At 29.3% G+C, this 26112-nt stretch overlaps 3 protein-coding genes across 3 annotated transcripts; all 3 read left to right on the top strand.

Annotated features, from left to right (window-relative positions):
* The first annotated feature begins 6014 nt into the window (after window positions 1-6014).
* LOC107010344 (calcium-binding protein KRP1-like) lies at window positions 6015-6673 on the top strand. Its single transcript, XM_015209620.2, has one exon. It carries the CDS (start codon window positions 6115-6117, stop codon window positions 6460-6462), a length of 348 nt encoding a protein of 115 aa, XP_015065106.1. The 5' UTR covers window positions 6015-6114; the 3' UTR covers window positions 6463-6673.
* A 9392-nt stretch (window positions 6674-16065) lies between these two features.
* LOC107008799 (suberization-associated anionic peroxidase 2) lies at window positions 16066-18824 on the top strand. The gene is made up of 3 exons (XM_015207985.2): window positions 16066-16486; window positions 17837-18034; window positions 18173-18824. Exons 1-3 carry the CDS (start codon window positions 16145-16147, stop codon window positions 18722-18724), a joined length of 1092 nt encoding a protein of 363 aa, XP_015063471.1. The 5' UTR covers window positions 16066-16144; the 3' UTR covers window positions 18725-18824.
* A 3121-nt stretch (window positions 18825-21945) lies between these two features.
* Window positions 21946-24352, top strand: LOC107008798 (suberization-associated anionic peroxidase 1). The gene is made up of 3 exons (XM_015207984.1): window positions 21946-22348; window positions 23142-23339; window positions 23622-24352. Exons 1-3 carry the CDS (start codon window positions 22004-22006, stop codon window positions 24171-24173), a joined length of 1095 nt encoding a protein of 364 aa, XP_015063470.1. The 5' UTR covers window positions 21946-22003; the 3' UTR covers window positions 24174-24352.
* The last annotated feature ends 1760 nt before the right edge of the window (window positions 24353-26112 follow it).

Below are 26112 nucleotides of genomic sequence, written 5' to 3'. Positions count from 1 at the left end.
TGATCGTAATAATAAAAAATAAGAATATCTTCGGAAGAAGAAAGAAATGGGTACATTGGTCTACGGATTTTTTTGCACTTGGGTCTTTTAAATGATCTAAATTTATTGTCCTTTAATAATTGCGATTAAATATATCTTTTTTTTATTGGGAAAATTACGTAACTAAGCAAATTTATACTATTTAATTACTCATTATAGTTATAGTTTGATATAATTAGCACTCACGACTAACATTATAAATTAATTATGTCGGCTGACTTTGAGTTTTTATAATTAGTCATACTTTTATATGTATAATTTGCCAGAATATACAATTACATATGTATAATATACAATTATCTAATCAATATACATATACAATTCACCTCTCTCCCACTCTTTGCCCTCTCTTGCTTCCCTCTCTCCCAGACTCGCTCACCTCTCTCCTCCCTATAACATGTTTTCATGAGTTTTAATTATCAAACTATAGCAATAAAGAGTAATTAAGTTATTTTTTGAGTGGCTATATATGAAAGTTCCTGGAAAAAAAAGTATTTGTAACTAACTGTGACAAGTATCACGTCTCTAAATTGCTCACTTTGCTTGAGCCCATTTTCGACTGAGCCCATTATAACCAAAGGAGGCCCAAAATATGAATCCCAATAAATGACCCGATTCTATCTCTTTATGTTTAGGCCCACTACTCTTTCCTTCTTCAATTCTCAAATCGACATTCACACCATCCATGGAAGCTCTCGCACATATCTTTTTTTTTTACAAGGAAAAAGCTATGCGAAATGATTCAAATTTGTCTCTAAACTTTTCGAAATTATTTTTTCAGTCATCATCCACCACTGTTCTAAATCGATCCCCACAATAAAATTTTATTTTTTTCCCCTCTCAAAAACACCACTTGAAGATCATTATTATTACTCTATGGTCATATTTTTCTCTTGACAACAATCACATAACATACACACAGAAATTCACATAATTAGTTGTAGAGCTTTCACATCACGTACTATTGATGAATTAAGAAGATTAATAATTGAGTTAGATTGATGATCCACTTGTTCATGATTTGACGCTTGGGAATGGTTGATTTGAACCTTTGAGGATATACATATTACCATTCCATAAATTTGAATCTTTTCATGGTACTCTATTTGTCCATATATGATTTTGACACAATCTTAATAAACAGTAAATAAAATTAAAAATTTACTTTATCACCTCTTATTATAAGTTACGCGAAATGGTCTCACAGATCCTTATACTTGTTCGAGTTTGTATTATGGATCCTTCTATTTAACTCCTTACCAACTGATTTTTGAATCCCTCCTACCGTGTGTGTAATTCACTTGCCCATAAATAGATGACATGTCAAATCCATGTCACATAAATCAATAACATGTCATAATTATCTCTATTAATTATTTTTTAAAATTATTAATCCAAATATTAAATAAAAAGAAAAACAATAAAATTTTCACACACCAAATCAGCCGCCCCTGTTCTTCTCCCCAACCCATTCCACCGTGAAGTATCCCGAAGCCACCAGGAATCCACCGCCACCACTCTTCTTGCCGGTGAGACAATCTAGCTATTCTCTCTCTCTCAAACCCGTCTTCATCTCCATCGAACACTCTCACTATTTTCTGTTCGTCCTTTTCCAATCTCCACAAAATCGGCAACCCTAGGTCGTCGCACTACAGAAGGCTCCAATATCAATCCCTCTCTCATTCAGGAATTTTTAACCAAACTAAGCCATTATATAAAACAATTTATCAAAGTAATATATTTTTCTAAAATTTTACAAAACTAGTATAAACGTATTTCACGGTAACGTTTTAGGGTATATTTTAATTTTAAAAAACTAACAGCATTAGGTTGATATACGTTACTGTAAGTAACGTTTTACTCCTAAAACGTTGTTTTCAGTAACGTTTTACTCCTAAAACGTCACTATGAGTAACGTTTTACTCCTAAAACGTTACTATGAGTAACGTTTTACTCCTAAAACGTTACCGTGAGTAACGTATATCAATCTGACGCCATCAACTTTTAAAAAATAAAATATATCCTAAAACGTTACTGTGGAATACGTTTATACTAGTTTTGTAAAATTTTAGAAAAACATATTATTTTGGTGAATGACTTTATATAATAGCTTAGTTTGGTTAAAACCTCCTCATTCAGACGCCAAAAATGGTTAAGGTTTATGGGTATTCACTACCTCAGATAAATTATTTAAGATAATTTTCAATAAATTACTTTATGATATTTTGGAGTGTAGGGAAGAAAGAAAAAAAAGGGATATGGAAGGGATTGGATTGTTGAAAAAGAAGGTGAAATGGAGAAGAACAAGATTTTCTTTTTTAAATTTATTATATTATCTATTATAATTTTAACAACTCTTTTTTAATTAAAATATGACGTTTACTTGCTTACACGCGCGTGTAATCACACACTTCTGTCAACTCGTTGATTTTAATGTCACATATGTTTGGTCAACAGTGAAAGGGGTTTGATATATTATGTTTTATTGAGTTTAAGAGTTCAGTTGATAAAACGTCAAATAGAAGGGTTCATAATACAAATGCATACAAGTATAATGGTCCACCAGACCATTTCGCCTATAAGTTACTTCCTCTAGTCCATATTAACTCTATTATTGAGACTTTTTTTCTAATTCAAAATAAGTAAATCGTTCAAGTTCAAGAAAATTATTGAGATTTTTTCCCCATACTTACCGTTCAGGTAATGACATTCTTAACCACTATATATTTTCTAAAATAATAATTTGAAAATAATCAAAAAGGTATTAGATAATAGTGAAAAAGTAATCTTTAGTTTATCATTTAATTATGAGTAGTACTTAATAATTAGGGCAAAACATATATTAATGAAAAATTATCTCTTTATTTTTTCAAATTAGACTAGTAAAAATGATTAAGGGCCCGTTTGGATGGGTTTAATAAAAGCAGCTTTTAAAAAGTACTTATGAAAGTGCTGAAACTTATTTTTAAAATAAGCAGTTATGCGTTTGGATAAAAGTGCTGATGTTAAAAAAAAAGTTGCTGATGTGTTTGGCAAATAAGTGCTGATAAACAGCTTTTTAAATCAAAATATCTGAAATACCCTTAAAAACTGTTAACATAATAAAAGTTAATTAATTTAAATTTTACAGCCATAAATAATTATATTTTGCTATCATTCACATATTTTTTTCTCATAACAAATTATTTGTAAGAGGAATATAAACTTATTATAGATTTTAAAGATATATAATTTGAATAGATCAAAGAACGATTTATAATTTATTTTAGTTTCATCCATAGGTAATAATAATTGTCTATCATTCACATATTTCTTTATTATCACAAATTATTTATAAGAGGAATATAAATTTTTATTTTTCAACATATTATCGGCATCAATCAAGAGAAAAGGAAGAAAGCTAATAAAAAAATAAAAAGTAATCGAAAAAACTTACTTCAATGTTTATCTTTACTTCAAATTGGAAGAACAGGACCAAGTTCAGCAGCTATGCCAAACGTGAAAATGGAAAAATGGAAGAAAGAGATGTTAGAGTTATGTGGGTAATTTGGAGATTGTATAAAAATATTAAGGGTAAAAAGGTAAAAATGTGGTCAACTTAAAACAGCTTATAAGCTAAAAAAAAAAAAAAAAGCACCTCTACCCCAGCTTTTAACTTTTGGCTTAAAATAATTTTTTTAAAACTTAAAATAAGTTATTTTGAGTATGCCAAACAGCTAAATAAGTCAAAAACCAGCTTTTAAGTCAGTTTGACCAACTTTTAAGCTGAGCCAAACAGGCTCTAAATGGATTACTCAACTATGAGAATTCTATAGCAATCTCAATTAATTTTATTTTTTAAAAATAAGGTATCTTATCTTAGATTTTTAATTTCTCTTATAAATCACTTAATCAAATTTATCATTAAAAAAAAAAATCTCACTCCACAACATTAAAATTTTGGGTTTTGTGAACAATACCCCTTCACATTTTAATGAACAAAAATCAACCCTCAATTTGAATATAAAATTTTCCCGCAGTTTGAAATAACAATTTTTTAATTATATTTTTTAATGTGTAATAAATTTGGACAAAAGTACTCATAGCTAAAATACAAAAAGTTACTGGAATCTTTTGGAGTTTGAAATGTTCAAAATCCAGTAGCTTCTCTTGAACTTTTATGGTGTTTCGTACTGCCTTGAAAATTTGGAGTTTATTTTATGATTCAGATAGATATACTTTTATCTAAATAAAATTTTATTTAGATAATAAAATCATACTGTATAAAGATCAATCCAATAATATCCAAGTTGAGCCTACAGTGATTTGAAATTCGATGAGTCTGACTGACATCATAATTTTGTAGGCCAAAAAATATCATGTCCAACTCAACATTTGGGCTGCCGCTGGGGAAAATAGTGCATTATAACAAATTATTAATTAAAAAATAAATGTTATGGCTATAATTTCATTTAATTTCAATTCGCAACAAATTTCTTGTTATTCGCCTCTCTCCCCTCTTCCTGGAATTTTGCTCATTACTGTCATCTTTTTTCAGTCTCTTTCACTTTATACAAATACAAATTTATAATTTGTGTTTGACTGTTTGCATAAGGCTAGACATACTGTATATACAAATATACATATATCCATCTTATTCACTTATAATTATATAATTACAAATCTTTCCTTGCCAGTTCTCTTTTGTCTTTCTTTCTCTCGCTTTATACATAACACAAATGTATAATTTGTGTATGTGATTGTATAAGGCGAGAGAAACGGTATATATAAATACAAATATATATATACCGTCCTATATACTTATAATTATACAAATACAAATCTTCCCTTGTCCATTTCTCTTTTGCCTTTCTTTCTCTAACTTTATACAAACACAAATTGTATCATTTGTGTTTGTATAAAGCGAGAGAGAGATTTGATATACAAATACAAATGTGTTAACTCGATTCAATCGTATACAAATTCAAATTTTATGCAGTTATACAGGCACAATAACGTATATATGTATATATATATATATACACACATACAAAATTATATAACTGAAATACATATACAATTCACCTCTCTCCACTCTATGCCCTCTCTCTCTCTCTCGCTTCTCTCCTCTCTCTCCCAATATCGATCGCCTTTCTAGCCTAACACAACTAATATAGACACATATACAAACACAATTTTTATAGACGTAGACGAATTAGCGATCGATTTATGCAAATCGTCGCCGATTTATACAAATCAGATATTCCATAGTAAAAATAATTTGTCTATAAAGCAAAATTGTAACTATAGAGCGCTAATATTTTTATTTTTATTTTTCTTCAAAAACCATCACCTCGGATTGTGTATAGAGCGCAGATATGATTTTTATCTTTACTATTCCTAAAATTCTCTCTTTAACAAATATTAATAATTAAATTAGGGATTTCATAAGGTCACTGTATTTAAAATATAATTTAAATGAGATTATTTTTATAAGAACAAGATGTTGGGTGGTTTGTGTTTTTCAAACTTCAAACGCAATTTCAAGTGATATATAAAATTTTGATGACCAAACGTTATTCTTTAATGATAACATTTTGTCCAGTAAAGATTTGATGTTTAAACATTAGAATAATGATTGTGGTCACCACAGCTCTATCCATCCAAAAAAAGCAAATTAATTTGAAAAGGAAATGATCAGTAAGATGTATATAGGGGAGGAATATTATATGGTGAAGGTGAATTAACTACATACCAAATGGAGTAGTGAATTAACGTTACATGAGTAGTATTATTTTGTCTGTTGGGACAGTCATAGGAAATTGCTAAAAAGTATTGTACTTCATCATCATCATATGAATAGATTATTATTTGGGTACTTTCCCATGCAACTTCCACGAAACTTGTCTTATGATATGACTATTTTTATCCTCATTATGTTCCTTCCTCATAAATTTCCTCTTTTTTTTTCTCTTCTATTATATATATACCCAATGTTGAGTCATCTATTATTCATCAACTCATCTTTTGAACTAACAAAACATCGATAATATCCATTTTCGAAAATTCATCGTGTACGTTAATTAATTTTAAGGCATGGCTACATTGGGACGTGACGTTGTGTTTGAGGATTTTTTTCCATCAATGGTGGAGAAACTAGGGTCAGAAGGGTTCTTGAAGGAGCTAAAGAACGGGTTCCGGGCATTGATGGATAAGGAGAGGGAAGTGATCACGTTTGAGAGCTTGAAGAGGAATTCGGCGTTGTTAGGGTTGGAAGGAATGAGTGATGATGAACTAATGTGTATGTTGAGGGAAGGGGATTTGAATGGAGATGATTGCTTGAATGAGAAAGAATTTTGTGTGCTAATGGTGAGGTTGAGCCCTGATTTGATGGAAAAATCGAGAATGTGGTTCGCTCAGAGCATTGAAAATGATCTGATGTAGGCTCGTATTAGCATGTGCTTTATTAAGAGCATTCATTTTGAAGTAGGATTATTAAGCTATTCTAGCTAGGTCTATTAATTTCTATCATGTTATTTTTTTCCCCCTATGTATGTGTCGTCTAGTTTTATTATTAGTGAAGTTCATTGTTTTATTTGCCATTATTAATGCAGTTTTTTCGGAATTCAATGAAATTTTGGTTGTCAGTAGTTAATCTATTCTTCCAATTTTTATCTCGTGATGTTTAGTTTAGTTTCCAAAATAAAAAATAAGATTTTTGGCACATAAACTGTTATAAAATACCAAATTTCCTACAAGAGTGTTAGTCAAAATATATATTATTTATATTAAGGAAATCCAGTTAATATGTATAAATAAATTATTCAAAAAAATCTAATAAGTCAATTTTTTTCTATCCGAAATCATATACTCAAATTTCTAAATTTGGCTCTACTATAGACTATGTACATGTTCTTTCCTATTCTCTTTCCACATAAAATGTGAATTTTCATATAAAATGAATCCTAATTGTCGTTTGTCATATAGATATGTGACATTTTCTCAAAACATATCGAAAATAGGATTAGTTTTAGGCCAACAATATGCTAAAACTTTGGTTCTTTTTGTGCAAAACGCACAGTAATAACTGGGCCCCTGGATTGGATGGCAACTAAAATATTTTTTCAATAATTACAAAAAGGTGGCATCTGTGAATAAGACTCATCATGATATACTAAAATTGAAAACTGAACAACTGATTTATTAAGTATTATTTTTTAAAAATAAAAAAGGGGGTAGGGAAGGGAAAATAGAAAGGGGATTATAAGGTGGGGAATCTGTGAAATTAGGTTTTAGGTCTAACTCACACCCCAAAGCTAGCTCTAAGAGGGAGTATTGTCCAAGCCTTACAAAGAGTTCACTCATCTCATTAACCAACCACCTATGTGAGACTTTTGTCATTCTTTAACACCCCACCTCACGCCCAGTGTCACTCTTTAACACCCCACCTCACGCCCAGTGCTTGGAATTCTGGTGCGTGGGCAGTTTGATTTTGGGGGCCACAACATCGGGTGAGATGGACCCTGCTTTGATATCATGTAAAATTAGGTCTTAGTCCTAACTCACACCCCAAAAGCTAGTTCAAAGGGAGGAGGATTTCCCAAGCCTTATAAGTGTGAAATTAGGTCTTAGGCCTAACTCACACCCCAAAAGCTAGCTCAAAGTGAGGAGGATTGTCCAAGCCTTATAAAGAGTTCACTCATCTCATCAACCACCGATGTGGGACTTTTTGTCATTCTTTAACAACTCACTTCACACCCAGTGCTTAGCATCTGGTGCGTGAGCAATTTTGATTTTGGGGGTCCCAACATCGGGTGAGACGGGCCCTACTCTAATACCATGTGAAATTAGGTCTTAGGCCTAACTCACACCCCAAAAGCTAGCTCTAAGAAAGGAGGATTGCCCAAACCTTATAAGCAGTTCACCCATCTCATTAACCACCGATGTGGGACTTTTGTCATTCTTTAACAGAATCGAATCCTCGGGTATCTATCGAACAACCAATTATTGATCTGAAATCTCTGATATATCTAATCTGAATATTGGTTAACGGAAATTTCAATAATTCTGATTTCTGAAGGTACTAGTAAATTTTATTGATGTACATTATAGAAGAATTTTTTTTCTCTAGTTGTGAAGAATTTAATATTTCATATCATAGTATAATTAAAAGAATCCAAGATATAGGTTGAGAGTGATCATTAGTTATTGCAATGTATTTCAACTTGTGCCAAACACAAGGAATCCTAGTATTAGAATCTTTGTGCTAACGAAAGAAAGATTTATTCCAAGAGAAGGAAGCACTATTTTTTTGGCTCCAAAGACAAAAATAATAGGATTACATTGATTATGTAACATGCTAAGAGAAAATTTAGATTAATAAAATTTGGACTAGCCAGTATTAGCCATTTGTTCCAACAATGTAAATTGGGCTAGTATCCATTAGAATAAGGCTTTATTCTATGGGCCAACCAATATGTTTTGACCGCGTTTTGCATTAATAGGATGTGGCTTGGGAAAATTATGGAATATGACAAAAATGTCAAAACATATTTATGGAAAACATGTATAGTTTAACCAAAGATAAATTTTAGGTATTACATAGTTTTTCAAGGAAAAATTATTTGAATAGATACCTTTTAATAAATAATTACTGATTTTAGCGATACTAGCGATACTTTTTATTTATTATCATTTATAGCATTACATAATAATACTATGTTAAATCTGCAATATGTATTAAAAGTGAACTATGTATGCAATATATATGTATTATGATTGTTTTTTTAAAAATATATTATGTTTCTTTGGTAAGAATTTGACACATTGTATTATAAGTGTATTAAAATGTGTGATAAATGTATTACTCATCAATAAAACTTGTATTATATGTGAATAATAAATTGTTCTTTGTAATATGTATTAAACTTGCATTATAAATGAATTAAAAGTGATCAAGGGAAAAAAAATTATTGCTATAAATGATAAATATTTTTTAATTATAGTATATTTATGTAAGTTTCGCTTTTTAAGGAAAAATTACAATCTATCCCTCTTTAGTTTGTAATAACATTAATTCCTTAAAAAGTAACACGAAGAAGATACATTAATATGTAGCTCGGTACATTAAAAAGTATCTTGGATACAATATAACATAAATCAGATACATAATATATAGCTCGAATACATTAAAAACTAGCTCGGTACATTAAAAAGTATCTTGAATACAATATAACATAAATCAGATACATAATATATAGATCGAATACATTAAAAACTAGCTCGGATACATAATATGTAGCTTGATACAGTATAAAATTAGCTCGGATACATTAAATACTGGCTCGAATACATTAAAGAAATAGGAAATTTTAGAGGTTTTAGAAATAGAATGAGATATTGAAAATAAGAAAAACATAAGACGTGTATTTCACTAATTTTTCCTTAAAAAAATTACAAGTTCTTGTTATAGCAAACTCTATCCCTTGCCTCTCCCTCTCTCTCGAAGAAATTCGTTTAAATGCATCATTATATATCAATTATATTCGATGAAATATAACTGAGAGTTTTATACTATTTTATATCAATTGTATTGAAAAAATTATATTTATATTTTTGTATCAAGTGTATTTATATTCATACAAATACAATATGTGTTGGCCCTCTCTGTATTATGTATCGATTATATCGGATCAAAGAGAGGATGAATACATTTATGTTAATTGTATTTCGAATATAATAAATACAAAATATTCCCCCCCCCCCTTCCTCTCTCAATCTCCTCTGCCTCTATCCTCTTAAAATATAACTACGAATTGTAATTAGTGAAACTGTAACTATGAAATTCTGGCGTGATGTTTGTTGTTTTTAAAAGTTTCCCAAGTAATTTTAACTCCACCAAAAAAGATCTTGCAAACAAAGATTTATGGCCATAATTTTGTACCAAAATCCCGGTGAATCAACAAGATTTTAAATTTAGGTTAAGAAATGTTTTGTTACAAACATTCAATAATTGCTAAATCTTGACAAATGGACAGAATTTTTTTTGACTACGTATTCTGGTGAATTTCAAATTTGATGAAAAGACTTATCTCGGCATAAATCTTGATAGCTCACCAGAATTTATGGTCAAATCTTGATGGTTCATCAAAATTATGACCACAAAATTTTTATAAATCAACAGAAATGACTAATAAAATCCCGATGAACATTATATTTTGTGTTAAAATAAAATTATTTAAACATATTTTTATGTCAGAATCGATCCAAATCAATTTCACATGAATATAAATTTGATGTACAATCTTCTAATACCAATTCTAACAATTATCAATTGTTGTATTCAATCTAAATATTCAAAAATCAAATTATCCCCATTGTCTTTTTTAACAATTTTTTTAAGCTCAACAAAATTAACCATGGTGAATGGTATTCTTCATTTTTTACCCACTAAACCAATACAAATCATGATTAAGGATAGATTATAGAAACTTAACTCTACATTACACACTCAATTTCAACCACAAATGAGGAGGATGGGGAGGGGGAACTAGAGAAAAATGAAATATTCTGGCGAAACTCTATTCTTCGCACAAATATTTTCTTAACATGACAAAAAAATTAAAAACAACCCTAGATTTCCTTTTTTTTTTCAAATAGAAACCCATTAGCGTCAAAGACATAACTTTTGTTAAGGATGTCAAATTTTAAATTTATTATATGCCCTTTAAATATAGAATTTGACATATATTATAGCTATGTAACCCGTGTTTGTAAGGTTTATAACTGCCGACCAACATGGACATAAGTATTTTTTCTCTTTTTACGTGTTTTTAATTCTTCCCCTGTTTATGTACATTAAAACATGAGGTTCTGATCTTCCTTATATTTAAAGGCAAAAAAACCAAAAACACATGATATTATTTTGACTTAATACCTATAATAAAGGGGAAAAGAGAAAATTTCAAAAGTGTCATTATAAGAAAGCAATTGTTTCCCTTAATTTCGATATTTCGATTTAGTCTAAGAAAGCAAAAGAATCACGTTGTTTGCTTTCTCAATTGTTGTTTCAACTTCACACAAACAACCACAAATACGAACTTTGATTTTGAGAAAGGTGACTAATAGTTTCACTTTATTCCAAATCAAAGATATTAAATTACTTAACTTTATTAAGTATTACCAAAGTTAATTTATTTTTTTTTAACCAACTTCATTTTATCTAAGTGTCACAAGAAATCATTAGGAGGAAACATTGTTACAACTTGATTGATACTTTGATCAAATTGAATGATTTTTGGAAAAATGAAAGAAATCTCACATTTAAGTTTTTTTTTATTATTTATTAATTTATATATTTTTAAAATTTCTCATTTTTTCGCATCAAATTAATGTATCAACGCATCGGATGAATGTATCTCACGCGCCAGATTAATGTATCTCGCGCATCAGATTAGTGTATCATGTTTAAAATGTACATCAGATTAGTGTATCATGTATAAAATGTTATATATCTTACTTAACGATTAATGTATCTCGCGCATCAGATTAATGTATCAACGCTTATTATTTTATAAGTTTGAGGGATTTCTGTAATTATAAACTTATAAGGAACAAAAGGTAATTTTACCTTTAAAATATGTGATTTCTGTCATTTGCCCATGATTTTTTGATTTCACGTAAAAATCTCTCTCAACTTGTCCGTTAAATTTATTTTAACATTTTAACTTTTCTAATAATTGTTTACCTCCTTAATCTCATGTATGTGAATTAAAATTCACCCAAAAAACTGATGTGGCAAATAAAAAAAGAAAAGGTGAGTGAAAACGTAAAAAATCAAAATAAATAAATAAATAGGCCTCTTTTTTTCTTTCCAACTAATAAGGTTTCATCTTTCTCACACCCCACCAACACACACTCATACTTACTTCCCTCTTTCTTCTCCATCTTTGAGCTCCCATCCCCACCACTTTCTTTCTTCTTTTTCCAAATACCCCCTCTTATTCCTTATTTCAAATTATTTTTGCTTATTCTTAGAAGTTATGAATTAAGAAAAAGAAATAAAAAAAGTCAACAAGTTATCGTTACTTCAAGATCTTACTTATGAAAGAGTTTGTTGATAGTAATAAACTTGAAGCTTTTTTAATTAAAAAATTGTAATTTTTTCATCTCAAATTAGTTTTTTTAATTTGTATTAATTATTTATTTTGATAATGTACTTTAAAAATCGACTGTTTTCTAGCCCTGGATCCATAAAGTTTGATTTTGATTTTATAATCTTGGATTAATTCTCAATTTTATTTTTATTTTTATTTTTATCTTTCTAAAATTGTATAAATAAAAAGAAATAAAACAGAATTAAAAAACTTAATTTAAATAATTTTCAGTGTGGCAATGAATTGGCGCGTATGTAATACACTTGCTATTGTGAGTCTGATATTGTAATATTATAATTAAAAAAAATCACTTCGAAGATATTAAGAGTAAAATTTAAACTCCCATAATTACCTTAAGTGCTAAAATAAATTGTTTAAAGACTTTGTTATGACTCTTAGACAAGATTTGTCGCAAAGTCATCAGAAATAGCTTTCAGAAAGATCTATCATATCGTACAACCTAATGACTTGACGAAACAACATATTCAAGGGTGTGAAATAAATATCAATAAATTATATCAAATCAATAATTTAAGTCCAGTCGGAGAATTTATTCCTTAATTTTATATTATTTTAGACAAGTAAATACAAAATCCTAATTTTATTTTTCTTTAGACATACAATTAATGTTTATTTCAATTCGAAGGTTGTGAGTTCGAATTACCAGGAGAGCAAAGGGGTGAGAGTTCCTATGGAGGGTATAAAAAATGCTTATTAGACTTTTTTTTTAGTTTCTCACTCCGTGTTCGAAGTCCATATTAGAGGCCTGACTTAATCTGGATAGCTCATGCATGGCCATGGCCTATTCGGGGGATGAGATTCCAACAAAATTTTCTTCATAATCAGAGCTTGAAATCGAGATCTCTGATTAACGGTGAAACAGTTTCACCACTGCACCACAATCCATGTTGATAATGCTTATTAAATTTCTTTTAACAAGACTTAGTACTATTTATTTTATGAGCTTTTCCTAAGAAACATTTTAGATAATTATCCTTGATTAGCGATAAAGAAAATTTTTAAAGCACGTTGATTATATATTTCCATGAAGACTTTCTGAAGAACCCTGAAAATCCAAGAATATACAACACTATCGCATATAAATGATGAAACCCGACCTAAAATTTCAAGTTCAGAGGATGTATGTATATTAATGCTCTGAAATAATCGAATTGTCAACAATAACCTATCACGTTCACATGTTACTGATGAGATTATTGTAATAACATTGTCTTGACTCTTGACTTTTTTTATACCTGTTCTTCTTTCACTTTCACCCCTTTCCTTATCATTCAATGTCTCATATTTTAAGCATTGAATATTGATCACACGCTATTTATATCTCTCTGGCCTAAGATTTCAAAGAATGCATACATGTTCAAATTCAAATGACTATTTTAAGTATATATATATTGACTAACAAAGTATATATTGTTTGTATTCAATACTTAGTTGGATAACAGTTGATCATGTCCTATTATACATCATACTTTGATAAATTGTTGAATATAGGGGTGGCAAACGGTCGGATTAGATTGATTTTGCATGGATTGAATATGGTTTGAGAAAAAATGGGTTGGATCATAATTCATCCAAATACGGATTTGGTCAAATATGATTTAGTCAAAATGTTCTAACCCATTTAACCAAATTTGTTTTTCAAAAACATAAATTTACCCCTCTCCACATACCCCGGGGCGCTCCCCCCCCCTCCCCACTCCCTCCACCTTTCACCAACCTACTCCTAAAAAGAAATTATTTTTCAAAAATAAAAAAAAATGTTTTTTTAAAAAAAAAAAAATTACCCCGCCTCCCTGGCAACCCCCTTGCCCCCCACCCCACCTTCCACCAACATACCCTATTTTTTTTCAAAAAAAATAAAACTGTTTTTGCAAAAAAAATTAAAATATTTACCCTCTCCTCTTGTGCATTCTCCGCCCCCCACCCCCACTTCCACCAATCTACCTATAATTTTTTTTATTGAGTGAAAGTAAAAATAAGTGATCTAATATGGATCAAATGGATACCTATATTGAACTTATTTGACCATATTTGAAGAGACTTTTAAAATAGCTTGAAATCCATATTTGACCAATTATAATATAAGCGATTCAAGTCATTATATATGGTCAAAATGAACTCATTTTATTAATATGAATTGAAATTGTCACCCTTAATTGAATATTATCAAATGAAACATCTAAAATATAATATACTCAGTCTACAAGACTCAATCAGAGACTGGGTTGCAATTACTCAAATCTTGTATTACTTGGGGTGCAGGGTACTTATATCTCATAATGACTATCCCTCCCTTTTTCAAAGGAAAAAAAAAGAAAAAGAAAAAGAAAAAAGAATAAGTAAAAGTAGTAGGCCTACAAGCACTAGATATATATTAAAAAATAGTACTAACATTTATAATTTCATCAAAGCTTTTATATATAGTTGAAAGCAACGATTACTAATATGGTGATTAATGATGTATAAATTAGTAATTTAGGTCTACAAGTTTAAACTAACAACTCTAGTCGAATGTAAAAATTGTAATTAATTGACAAACTAGTTTTAAATCCTATTTATTCTTCTTAATCAATAAAGGAATTGTTGGTGACGTGAGTTCGTCAACCAAGTGCTTATTCGAAATTCTAGAAGATTAAACTAACAATAAGGTTTGGACAATTTGGACCAAGAAAAGAACAAACACAAAATGTGGTCGGTAACAAACAAAAAGAAATTCATGGAAAATATAGAAAACTATTTTCTTTTATTATAAATAAGTAGATTTTGTTTTTTGTTAACATAAGAAAAAAATTATTTTCTATAAATATAAATATAACGGAGGTGAGGGAGAATAACGATGAGGTGTATTGAAAGTAAGAAAATCTACAATTGATATGAAGTGTTACTTATGTTACTTGTTTTTCCTAACTACTTTCACTAAAAAAAATAATTATTTTCTCATTTTTAACTAATTAATTTTTCTAAATAAAACAAATCAATAAATATATGACCAACAAAACATGAAATATTAAACAGACACAAACAAATGAGGTATTTGGTATATACAGTAAAGTATTTTCTTTTTTTAATCTTCACTTGCTTGAATATTTTTTGCAACAAGATTTTTTAAGTTATAAAATGACTCGATCGCATCCTCTTAACCCTAACAGCAATCCCATTCTGATCTAACCTTAATTTTATTATATTTATTTTGATTATATATAAATTTCTGCAGATATATTAATAATATATATGAGAAAACAGGACAAAGAATCAAATAGGTCCACCAAATTACCGTGTCTTCCCCGTTCTACTTTTTCCGAAGGGTTCACCATTCGTGATATCATCTCTTTGATCACGTTAAAATGAATTAGGATATGAAATAATAGAAGATAAAATTGAAATTTTATTTGATTAATTAATTTAAAATTTCAGGTTGTATTTTTTGTTCATGAATATAAATTTTTTATAAGTTGTGAAATCATCAAAATCATCTCAATTTTTTTTATTATCTTATAAATAAGTAAAATTTTATTAAACAAAAGTATAATATACCATCACAAAATTATTTTTAAAAATATATAATATTTATTAATTAAACTTTAGCGAAAAAGAAAAAAAAAGTAACATTGAACTTGAGTTATAGTGTACTACTTTTTAATAAAATTGAATGTGTTAACATTAATAGTAACTATATATATCATCATATCATATTGTATGAATATTTTATCACTCGTATGATATTCTCGCAAAAGAATAAACAAATATAAAAAGTAATTTTTATTTTACAAAATATAAATTTGATTTTGTAATCACACAATTATTTAAAGCAGTAAATTAATCATATATACTAATTCATGACCAATAGTAAGTCTTCACTTGCCTATAAATAGAAGTGAAAATATAGGCAGAAAGACCATCCCTAAGGCCTCTGTTTCTTCCAAATAGACATTTAATAATTTCTATAAGTGATGGGTTTTCGTTTGAGCCATTTGAGCCTTGCGGTGAGCCTTGTGGCACTTGCACTTGCAGGTGTTGCCATTTATAGAAATACTTATGAAGCCATGGTCATGAATAACGGATCACTCCTCCAAAATATCTCTCCAGATATCGATTTGTTGGAATCAAGCGAAATCAGTATTTTAACTTTAAACGATAAGAAGAAAAATTCAGACGAATATTTGAGTCAGCAATTAACTCAGGAGTCATGCGTTTTCTCAGCTGTGAAAGGAATTGTGGACAGTGCCATTGATAATGAAACGCGCATGGGAGCTTCTCTCATTCGTCTACATTTCCACGACTGCTTTGTTGATGTAAATATTCTTTCATTCTTTTTCTCTTGCTCAATCCTCTTATTTTATGTGATGAGTTGTCTATAATAATATACTCCTTCTTTCTCTAATTTTATGACACTTTTTCCTTTTTAATCATATAAAAAAATGATATTTCATAACAATTTAATTTTAAGTTTGATATAATCACATAAATAAGTATATATTTATTTTTTGTCATAAATTTTAAATTCTTTAATTTTAACTTAAAATCTCTTACAGCTAAACACTTTATATAAAAATAGAAAGATCGGATTTTTTATTTTATTTTTGAGGACATATTAAAAAAAATAAAACAGTATGTTAGGTGTAGTATATAAATTGAATCCGAGTCCTCCTTTCTCTTATTAAAATAAAAAGTAAAAACCTGGCTCCATGGACCATGAATATATAATATTATTTAATGTAAATGTAAATGTTTAAGTGGTCCGAAAGGAAAGTGATCCGTAAAATTATTTGAAAAATCTGAGGGAACGAATTTCAAAACATTATTATGAAAACTGTATGGGTTTTATTAGTGTAGTTGTTGTAAAGTTGCATCATGAATGGTACCATCGTCTTGTAATTTGTGAAATGAACAGTTTCTTATTAGTTTTTTCTGCCTTACAACTCTTTTTTATCAGTCACTTGGCTAATTTTGGGCAACTTTATCTCCTTATCTCACTCATCACTTGCTCTTTTGCTCAATTCTCTTTGTATATTTGGTATTTTAGATATATATAAATCTAGTCCCATTTTTATATATCTTAAATAAATAGTCTATTTTATTCATTTCATTCTATCTAGTATGTTTTTTTTCTATATTAATATATTGATAGCAAAAATATATTATTTTACAATATCTAACTTGAAATTTAATATAAAATTATTGATTAGTAAGATAATATTTAATTTGTTCGAAACTATAAAGAGAATTAGTAAATATAGTAGGAATATTTATCTAATTAGGTTTGTTTTATCATTAAATAAATTCTAAAAGGGTCTTCTACATTTGAGCTCATTTTGACATTCTTATGTTTAATTAGTTACTATATTTTTTTCGTCTCAATTTATACGATTATTTTTCCTTTTTAGTCAATTTTAAAAAGAATGACATCTATGACGGAATATTTTAACTCTAAAATACTTATTTTTTGGTTAACGAAATGGTTTATAGTCACGTGAATATCTATGACTTATTTTATCATATTTTAAACACAAATTTAAAAAGTATCTCTTCATTTAAAAAAATTCATGTTAAATAAAATCAAATTGAAACAGATAGAGTAACTAATTATGTATATATATAATTGACTAATTATAGTTATCTTTTTGGTTTGAAAAAAAAACAAGGGTTGTGATGGAGGTATTCTGCTAGATGATATTAATGGAACATTCACCGGGGAACAAAACTCACCACCCAACAACAACTCAGTCAGAGGCTTTGAAGTGATAGCACAAGCTAAACAAAGTGTTGTAGATTCATGCCCCAACATATCTGTATCTTGTGCTGACATTTTAGCTATTGCTGCTCGTGATTCTCTTGCTAAAGTAAGTCCATTACTCAATTTTTAGTCAAAATTACTATTTTTAATTTAGCTTTACACAATATGTTTAGTTAACTTATATTATACGATCGATACGTATAATTTAAACTCCTAACTTAAACTCTATTTTTGTATATGACAGTTAGGAGGACAAACTTATACCGTTGCACTAGGGAGAAGCGATGCTACAACAGCCAACTTTAGTGGTGCTATAAATCAACTTCCAGCTCCATCCGACAACCTAACTGTTCAAATACAGAAATTCAGCGACAAAAATTTCACTGTCCGTGAAATGGTGGCACTAGCTGGCGCGCACACGGTAGGTTTCGCCAGGTGTGCCACCGTGTGTGTTAGCACCAACGTTAATCCTGCCGCACAACTCCAATGCAACTGCTCCGCCACGCTAACTGATTCTGATTTGCAACAATTGGATACAACTCCTGCTGTGTTCGACAAAGTTTACTATGATAACTTAAACAACAACCAGGGGATAATGTTCTCCGATCAAGTTTTGACTGGGAATACTACAACTGCTGGTTTTGTAACCACTTATAGCAACAATATTACTGTTTTTCTTGAAGATTTTGCTGCTGCTATGATCAAAATGGGGAACCTACCTCCCTCCGCTGGCGCTCAATTGGAAATCCGCGATGTTTGTAGCAGGGTTAATCCCACTTCTGTGGCTTCTATGTGAAAAATTCGGAAATTTTAAATAGCTTTTATCTTACTATTTGTCGCGTTTTCATTTTTTTCAGTATTGATGCAATAATATATATGTCCCTATGTTCGCAGTGTTTTTAATCCAATTTATTCTTTTCAATCCATATAGTAATTAGGAAATCGGTAGCAAGAGTTCCTCTGATACGCAACCATGTGCTTGTTCCAAATTCTAGAAGATAGACTAATATTATTCGACGAAAAATAAGGTTTGGAATTTAGACCATTAAGTCTTTGACATATTGCTATAAAAAAAAATTTATATAACCCCAAGAGAAGTACAAACACAAAGGGTGTGTTCGATAGGAAAAATGAGTTAAAAGTGTCTTATAAGTTTCTAATTAAAAAAATAGGACAAGTAGGCTCCTTTTATTTTTCTTTACTTTTTTATTTTTAATATTAATAAAATTATTAAACCAATAACATTTTCATTTTTAAAGAGCTTATTTCCTAAAAAATAAAATATTTTCAAAAAATTTTGTCCAATCAAACACCAAAATTAATTTGAAGATATTATCAATATATATTTTGATAGTAATTTGTCTTTCTTTCAAAATTTTGGTCTTGACTCTTTCGCTTTGTACCGACAACACAAGAGTATTTCTATATTGTTCATATGTACACTATTAATTATGTACTTTATTTTCAATCAATTTCTCAAAATAAATATACATTCACACATATTTTTGTAAACTTAAGAGATACACAAGCACCCCAATAATTTTCTAACATCAGTGATCAATTCAACAGTGCGATGTCTCTTGATTATATATAATTTTCTTGAGATGATAATATAAGAAAAAAGAGGACAAAGAATCAACCACTCTCCTTTCTCCCTGGGGTTCACCATTCGTGTTTCATCACCAAAAATGTATTTGTCATGTAGGTACCAAAAACAAAATTGACTAGTATAAGCTTATAAACAATAAATTGACACTTCCATTAAAAAATAATAAAGCATATTTCAGCTATACTAATATGATAAAGATAGTCGCTCAAATAAATTTATATTTAATTTATTAGAAATTTAACTATTTAACTTAATATTAGAACAAATTTCAAGTGTACAACTTCAGTTTTTATATAAAAAAAAATCCTTATGTTTAACTTAGTCAATTAAAAATGATAATGTCATTTTCTTTAATTAGTTACAATTTTTATATTCATAGAATTGATCTTTTTAATTTAAAGGGAATACTAAAAATTTCACAGAGCTTCAGTTTTTTCTTTTAAAACTTGCTAATATTTAACTTAGTCAATTGAACTGAAGTGATTATGACATTTTCTCTAATTAGACACAGTTATATATCAAGAAATTGATCTATTAAATTTAAAACAAATCGAGTGTACAACTTCAGTTTTCTTTTAAAATTTGTTACTAATATATAACATAGTCAATTAAAACTGATTATGTGATTTTCTTATATTAGTTACCATATTATATTCAGAAATTGATATTTTTAACTTCATACTAAAAATTTCACAGAACTTCAGTTTTTTCTTTTAAAATTTGCTAATTTGACTAAGTCATTAAAGTTAATTATTGTGTCATTTCTTTAATTAATTACATTTACTAAAAAAAATAAAGTGTAAAACTTTAGTCCGTTCTTTTAATTAGTTACAGACTTACAGTTTTATATTCAGTAAGTTCCAAACATTTCTTTTTCTAAAAAATGAATAAATCAATAAGACCCAAAGGGTCATTTTATAAATATGATTAAAGAAGGTACAGAACTAATTCTGCAAAACACAATAAAAGAAAGAATAGAAGTGGAGACCAAAGGTATGTTATAAATGAAAAATTATCTGAACATTTCATTTTTGAGAAAGGGGTCAAAAATGCCTTGAAACTATGTGAAATGAACAAAAATGTTTTTCATTTATAGTTTGGCTCAAAAGTATTTTTACTAACAATAGTTTGGTAGAAAAATGCTCATATAGTTATAAAATAGGTCAAAAATGCTCTTTTCCGAATAAATATATTTTTTTCTTTTTAAAACACATTTTAAAGAACACTATTCTTGTTTTTTTTTCTTTTAAAAGCACTTTAACTAATAAAAACGTATGAAATATTTTTTTTCTTCTTAATCTCATTTTATTAATAAAATAAAATAACTTCATATACCTTTTCAACATATAACATATGTCATGTATAAGATTATAATACATTCATCATTAACTATGTTTGTATAACGATAAAAAATAACCATAATAAAATAAGAAATCTTTTTATTTTTTATTTTTTTCCAAAATGAAGTAGGATAAACAATTATTTTTTTAAAAAAAAAATATTATTAGAAAAATAATGTGTTAAAAAAATAATAATATATTTATTTAAAAAATGAGCATTTTTTGACTCATTTAATAACAATTAATACAAACTTATATACGTATGGTTAACAATTTATTGGCCTACGATTTTCCATGAAATGACAAATAGAGACAAAAAGAATTATTTTGCGAGTTAATTATTGCATAGACCGTACACATAGAGGAATAGCGTTACGAATTTCCACGGAAACTAATAAAAGGGGAGAGAAGATTTTATTTGTCAACTATATACAGGAACAAGCTTTCTTATTTTCTAAGTTGGAAACTTTTATATATAGACTTTTCTTCTCACGGTATGACGTACTCACATAACAATGTCAAACCAACTCAATGACTAACATATTTCAACTGAAAAATTAGGAGTAATGTTTGTCAAAAGTATTGCTGTAAATTCAGAATTGATATCTTAGCTTTGATTTATTTGTCCATACTTAATTCCTTAATTTTGATTAGCTCTTTTCATTTGAAATTTTCCTATAAAAACTCGGTTTAACTAGTAATGCAGGGATCGTTAATAAATATACTCATATACCAACGTCGATTAAGAACTAATATCTTTGCACCAAATGAGAAAAGAAACATAAATCTATCCTCGAAATTATCTTTTTTCTTAGAATCGATATTGTGACTACAACATGAAAGAAAATTATTGACATTTGACATAATTATCGGATAAATATAGCTAAGAGAACATCACACGTTACACAGCTAGAACTTTAGAAAAGAAAGAAAAGTCACTTTCACGTGAAACATCAATTCTCAGTTTGTAATTACACGATAATTCAAAGCTGAATTAATAATAACAATAATGTTGACAAATAATTATAAGTCTTCACCTGCCTATAAATAGAGGCATAAGTAAAAGCAAAATCATCCTTATCGAAAACCTTTATTTTGTTTCCTCGATAGACATTTAAATTAAGTGATGGGTTTTCGTTTGAGTCATTTGAGTCTTGCATTGAGTTTTGTGGCACTTGCACTTGCAGGTGTTGCTATTTATAAAAATACTTACGAAGCCATCATCATGAATAACGGTTCACTCCTCAAAAATGTTTCTCCGAATTTCGATTCGTTGGAATCAGGCGTAGCGAGTATTTTAACTTTAAATAATAATAAGAAGAGAAATTCAGACAAGTACTTGAGACAGCAACTAACTCCGGAGGCATGCGTTTTCTCAGCTGTACGAGCAGTTGTGGACAGTGCTATTGATGCAGAAACTCGCATGGGAGCTTCTCTCATTCGTCTCCACTTTCATGACTGCTTCGTTGATGTAAATATATATTTCCTTCGCTCTTTTTTATCGTATTTGATTATGCACAGGATTTAAGAAACGAGGATTTTTTTTTGTGAAAGTATTGTGAGCTTAAAACAAGTTATCTATATAGACTTCATGACTATAAATCATCTAAATAGGATTAAATGAGAATTTTACAAGTTGAGTTGTCTATAACACTGACATTTATCCTTATAAATTTTAGTTTTAAATTCTTATTTGAAGTCACTTAAATATTGTTTGCTTGTTCAAACAAATTTGGAAATTCTTTTATTTTCTCTTAAACTCACAATCCAGTCAAATAACTGAATACAAATTGAAATGAAAAGAGTAGACAGATATTATGTTTAAAGACAGATTAAAAAGAGTACAATGTTAGGTGTAGCATATAAATTGAATCCGAGTCCTTTTCCTCTTATTAATAAAACCTGGCCCTATGATCATATTTTTCTTTCATAAATAAATAAATTGTTGAAAGTGATTGTGGACCATAAAACAATGTGAAAGATTTGAGGGTACGAACTCCAAACTAAGATTATTATGCATAGAGTCATAGTCATAAATATGCTATACTTGTTGTTTTAGATCGCAAATATTAAAAAAAATACTTTTTCTTTTAAACTCCCCGCCAAGTAAAATATCTTTGCACACATTTGCTTCTACATGAACTCCAAAAACTTTGAAAAGTCTAGTCTGCTTTCCAGTTTTATTTTATTTTAAATCTTCTGCAGTTGATTTATGTATTTGACTAATTATTCCTCTCTCGTTTTTTTTAATTACGAAAAATAAGGGTTGTGATGGAGGTATTCTGCTAGATGATATTAATGGAACATTTACAGGGGAACAAAACTCACCACCCAACGCCAACTCAGCCAGAGGTTATGAAGTAATAGCACAAGCTAAACAAAGTGTTATAAACACATGCCCCAACGTATCTGTATCTTGTGCTGACATATTAGCTATTGCTGCTCGTGATTCTGTTGCTAAAGTAAGTCCATTATTCATTTTACAGTTTGATCATTTCTACCAAAATTAGTTATGAATAGTAACAAATGGATATTTAATCCAACTCTAAAGTCATCGTGGAGGTTGAGAAATGTTCAAAGAGATGACCAAATTCCACATCCACAATCAATGTGGAAATTGTGACACCTTGCCTGTGGGCGTCCAACATTTAATAGATCAAGAATTGTATTTATTTAGGTTATGATAATATGACAAAGAAATTGACTTGGGCTAACTCAAACTCTGTTTTATTGGTATTTGACAGTTAGGAGGACAAACTTATAACGTTGCATTAGGGAGAAGCGATGCTAGAACGGCCAACTTCAGTGGTGCTATAAATCAACTTCCAGCTCCATTCGACAACCTAACAGTCCAAATCCAGAAATTCAGCGACAAAAATTTCAGCCTCCGTGAAATGGTTGCACTAGCTGGTGCACACACGGTAGGTTTCGCCAGGTGTTCCACAGTTTGCACCAGCGGTAACGTTAATCCTGCCGCACAACTCCAATGCAACTGCTCCGCCACGCTAACTGATTCTGATTTGCAACAATTGGATACTACTCCTACTATGTTCGACAAAGTTTACTACGATAACTTAAACAGCAACCAAGGCATAATGTTTTCAGATCAAGTTTTGACCGGGGATGCTACAACTGCTGGTTTTGTAACGGATTATAGCAACGATGTTAACGTTTTCCTTGGAGATTTTGCTGCTGCCATGATCAAGATGGGAGACTTGCCCCCCTCCGCGGGCGCTCAATTGGAAATTCGTGATGTTTGTAGCAGGGTTAATCCCACTTCAGTGGCTTCTATGTGAAAAATTCGGAAATTTTAAGTAACTTATCTCACGACTAGTTGCTTCATGTTTTCTTCAAAATAAAAGAATCACTGGCTCCAGAATGTGGTTTAGTTTGGGTATTTGTTTTGTAATCCATCATATTTGTTTTAATCCTTATGTAACAAAGTTATATGAATATTGTTTTCCTTGTGTGCTAATGTTGGAGCTGATCAGAATAGTTCAATTCGTTATTAAAAATTTAATAATCTGCAAAATAAAAATAGGACTCAATTAGCCTCATGAAAACGAAAATAAGAAAGGTTTGAGGATACCACCACAAAGTCGAGTAATTCACACATGCCGATTTTTAATACTCCTACAAAACATATGCAGTTTTATTCAAAACTAAAGTTTAAAATTCAAATGAAGTAAAATTTATATTTGAGATAAACCCCGCAATTCTCACAATATAACAAACTATAGTTACATTTGTAAGGTTCACATGATTACATTAATCAAGGGGCTCTGTTTATATATCGATTATAAGTTCTTTGTATCGCTTTATTAAAGGTCTGTCTATAGTGAGGGTCAACCTTTTTTTCTTTTCTAAAGCCTTGTCTTTAACTTTTTTTTAAAAAAAAGAAAACTTGAATTATAAGAAAAGCAGCTGCACAACAATGTGTCTAGTACAATAAAATTTCTTTGAGGGCCTCATTGGTTCAAGTACCGCGATGTCCATCTATCAGAAGTTCAGAACAGTACTAATTTGTGCAGATACCAACTGTAATTAACTAACTGTAATTAAGATTTCTAAATGAATTATGCGAACAATTATAAAAGGATTCAGATGACTTAAGGTTTATTAGTTGATGCAATGGGAAGAGGCTCCCAGTGTGGTAGTGCGATATCTACCCAAAGGTAGTCGATGAAAGGGTCAACGGTTTTTATGGATAGCCTTGGAACTAAACAAGCACATCTATACATATTAGATAGATAAAATCTATCTTCCCAAGTATTATTTGTTGATGGGCCAGTGACTTTAGGGCCGGCCTTCTTAGTTTTACTTTATTATTTGTCTTGTTTCATTATTAGGAAAAGGGTCAAAATTACTAGAATATATTATTATGTATTGAAGAGTTAAAATGTATGATAATGAACATTATTCTAACAATAAATAATATTAAGTATGATATTATCTTTGTCCTACTGCCACAATTTTTCATGGTTGTAACACGTCAATTTTTAATAATCCAGTGACCGCAATAATTTAATATTACAGTTATTAAGCTAATGGTTATATCATTTTTTTTAATATATCATTTTTTTTAATATGACAATGATATATTCTAAAGTATAATTTTTGTTAATGACCGTCGACACAGTGGCCATACATTTTTCAACGAATTGAGTGGGAGTGGTGATGTTGGGAAAAACAAAGCTGAGTTGGATAAAAGAAATGAATTATATTATTAAGTGGATCGAATAAAAATTTAATAAGTTAAGTAAAAAAAATCGGATAATTTTAATTGATTTGAGGTTTGCATTCAAGAAGGGGTATATTTGTTAAGTTTATTGATGGCAAAGGTAAAAATTATTTGCTTTTAACAGCATGAGTAAAGTCAACCAATAAAATAAAGTTAAAGGTGATTTTGATTTCCTTTCATTATTTGATAGGGTGAGAAGAAGAGTGGGCGAGAAAACGAGCAACCGAGGTGGTGTTGGTCTCTTGTGAAGAGGAGGAGAGAGATACGAAGGGTAGCTGTATATGTATCTAATAAAATATATCTTCGTGATTTGTTCTAAATTTATGTGTCAGTACTTAGATACACATAATTAGATGTATATATTTACCATGTTATCGAGATATATATTTTTGGATATGACGTTTGAAATTAATATTTATTTTTTAGAGGTATTTTCAACTTTTAGGAGTCGCCACTTAATTTTTGAGAAAAATCAAGAAAACTTATTTCCAAAA

Source organism: Solanum pennellii, chromosome 2 (assembly GCF_001406875.1).
Source record: "Solanum pennellii chromosome 2, SPENNV200".
NCBI classification, from domain to species: domain Eukaryota; kingdom Viridiplantae; phylum Streptophyta; class Magnoliopsida; order Solanales; family Solanaceae; genus Solanum; species Solanum pennellii.
Note: the sequence above shows the minus strand (reverse complement) of the source record. Positions and strands in the feature narration are given on the sequence as shown.